The sequence below is a fragment of the Priapulus caudatus genome, unplaced genomic scaffold, assembly GCF_000485595.1.
Source record: "Priapulus caudatus unplaced genomic scaffold, Priapulus_caudatus-5.0.1 Scaffold663, whole genome shotgun sequence".
In the NCBI taxonomy this organism is placed as follows: domain Eukaryota; kingdom Metazoa; phylum Priapulida; class Priapulimorpha; order Priapulimorphida; family Priapulidae; genus Priapulus; species Priapulus caudatus.
This window is the reverse complement of record NW_014577724.1, coordinates 161,820-163,163: the sequence shown is the minus strand read 5'-3', so window position 1 is coordinate 163,163 and position 1,344 is coordinate 161,820. Positions and strand designations below refer to the sequence as shown.

Here is a 1,344-nt window from a genome sequence, read left to right as displayed (position 1 = left end):
AGGAATTGTGGGCAAGAATCTGAAACGGTATTCTAACCCTAGCAATACCGTTTCTTGGAGCTAATATGATCAGTGATCATATATCATATGTACGTTGACCGAATGATAAAACAGATAATCATAATGTATTAATGATTAGGTCCTACGCCTACGGCTACGGTGAAGTATCACATTCACAGAATGATACAGTGTACTATTTTATCATGTTCATACGAATCATACCTATCACATTCATACGGATTTTCGTTTCGTGCGATCCCTGCGTTCTTGCACATGATCCATCCTAGAAATTTAGGGATGAGGCAGAGAGGGTAGAAGTGCATGGCAGGTGTTGGGAGGTGGAAGAAAGGAAAAGGTAAGAGGGGAGAATGAAAGAGTACGGTGAGAGGGGAGGATGCAGTAAGAGGGGAGAATGAAGAACAAAGAGATAGGGAAAATGGGAAAGCCAGAAAGAAGAGCGATACAACGATAGTTGAGGAGGGGGAAGAGGCTGGGAGGAGGAGGTGGGTGATGGGTAGAGGAAGATGGATAGTATAAAGTTAGGAAGGGACAGCGTAAAGAACTGTTCGATTGCAGACTATGGTCTGCTGTCATCTTTCTGCAGAAACGTGAATGAGTGCTAAATCCTGTGATTCATGTATATTGCTGACCTTAAAATGCAGGTGAAACTACAGTACTAGCTGCTGTATATGGACCAGTGGAAGTAAAGTTATCAAAAGAGCACGTCGAGAAAGCAGCGGTAGATGTGATTTATAAACCCAAAGTTGGAATACCAGGTTCGTATTAATCCACGCAGATACGTCATTGATTGTGAATTTAATACTTTTAGCAGTAGATTGATTGTCGTTGTATATGTTATTAGTATTTCCAACAGAACTAATTTCTAGGACATTGCATGTAAGATGATGAACTAGAGGTGTATGCATAGCAGAGGGAGTATGATGCAATGAAAAGTCAATTTTTACCCATGTTATAATGTTATGTAGTGTATGCAGTTATAATGATCATGCCATACTGTTGTCAGTTATGTACAATTATATATATTTTTTTACAGGTTGCAAAGAGAAAGCAACAGAGCAACTCATTAAGAGCACATGTGAGACTGTTCTTTTGGTAGCACTGCATCCAAGAACTGCTGTCGTCATTGTCCTACAAGAGATGCAGAATACAGGCTCTGTATCCTTTCAATATAAATGAAATGTTAAATAAACCTGAAACTATATATAACAATTCTAACTGATCTGATTAAGGTAAATGGTGCGTCCATGTAGGAACACAATGGTGTGTCCATGTAGGAACACAATGGTGTGTCCATGTAGGAACACAAACCTTGTGGACGAGTAC

At 39.7% G+C, this 1,344-nt stretch overlaps 1 protein-coding gene across 2 annotated transcripts in view; it reads left to right on the top strand.

Annotated features, from left to right (window-relative positions):
* Positions 1-1,344, top strand: part of LOC106812575 (exosome complex component RRP46-like) — a 3,856-nt gene that overhangs the window by 986 nt on the left and 1,526 nt on the right. The window contains exons 2-3 of one of the 2 annotated variants that reach the window (XM_014816476.1): positions 663-776; positions 1,055-1,176. In XM_014816476.1, the coding sequence (XP_014671962.1) occupies positions 663-776; positions 1,055-1,176 (236 nt within the window). The remainder of the gene's footprint in view (positions 1-662; positions 777-1,054; positions 1,177-1,344) is intronic. The other variant, XM_014816477.1, reaches the window with a different exon arrangement.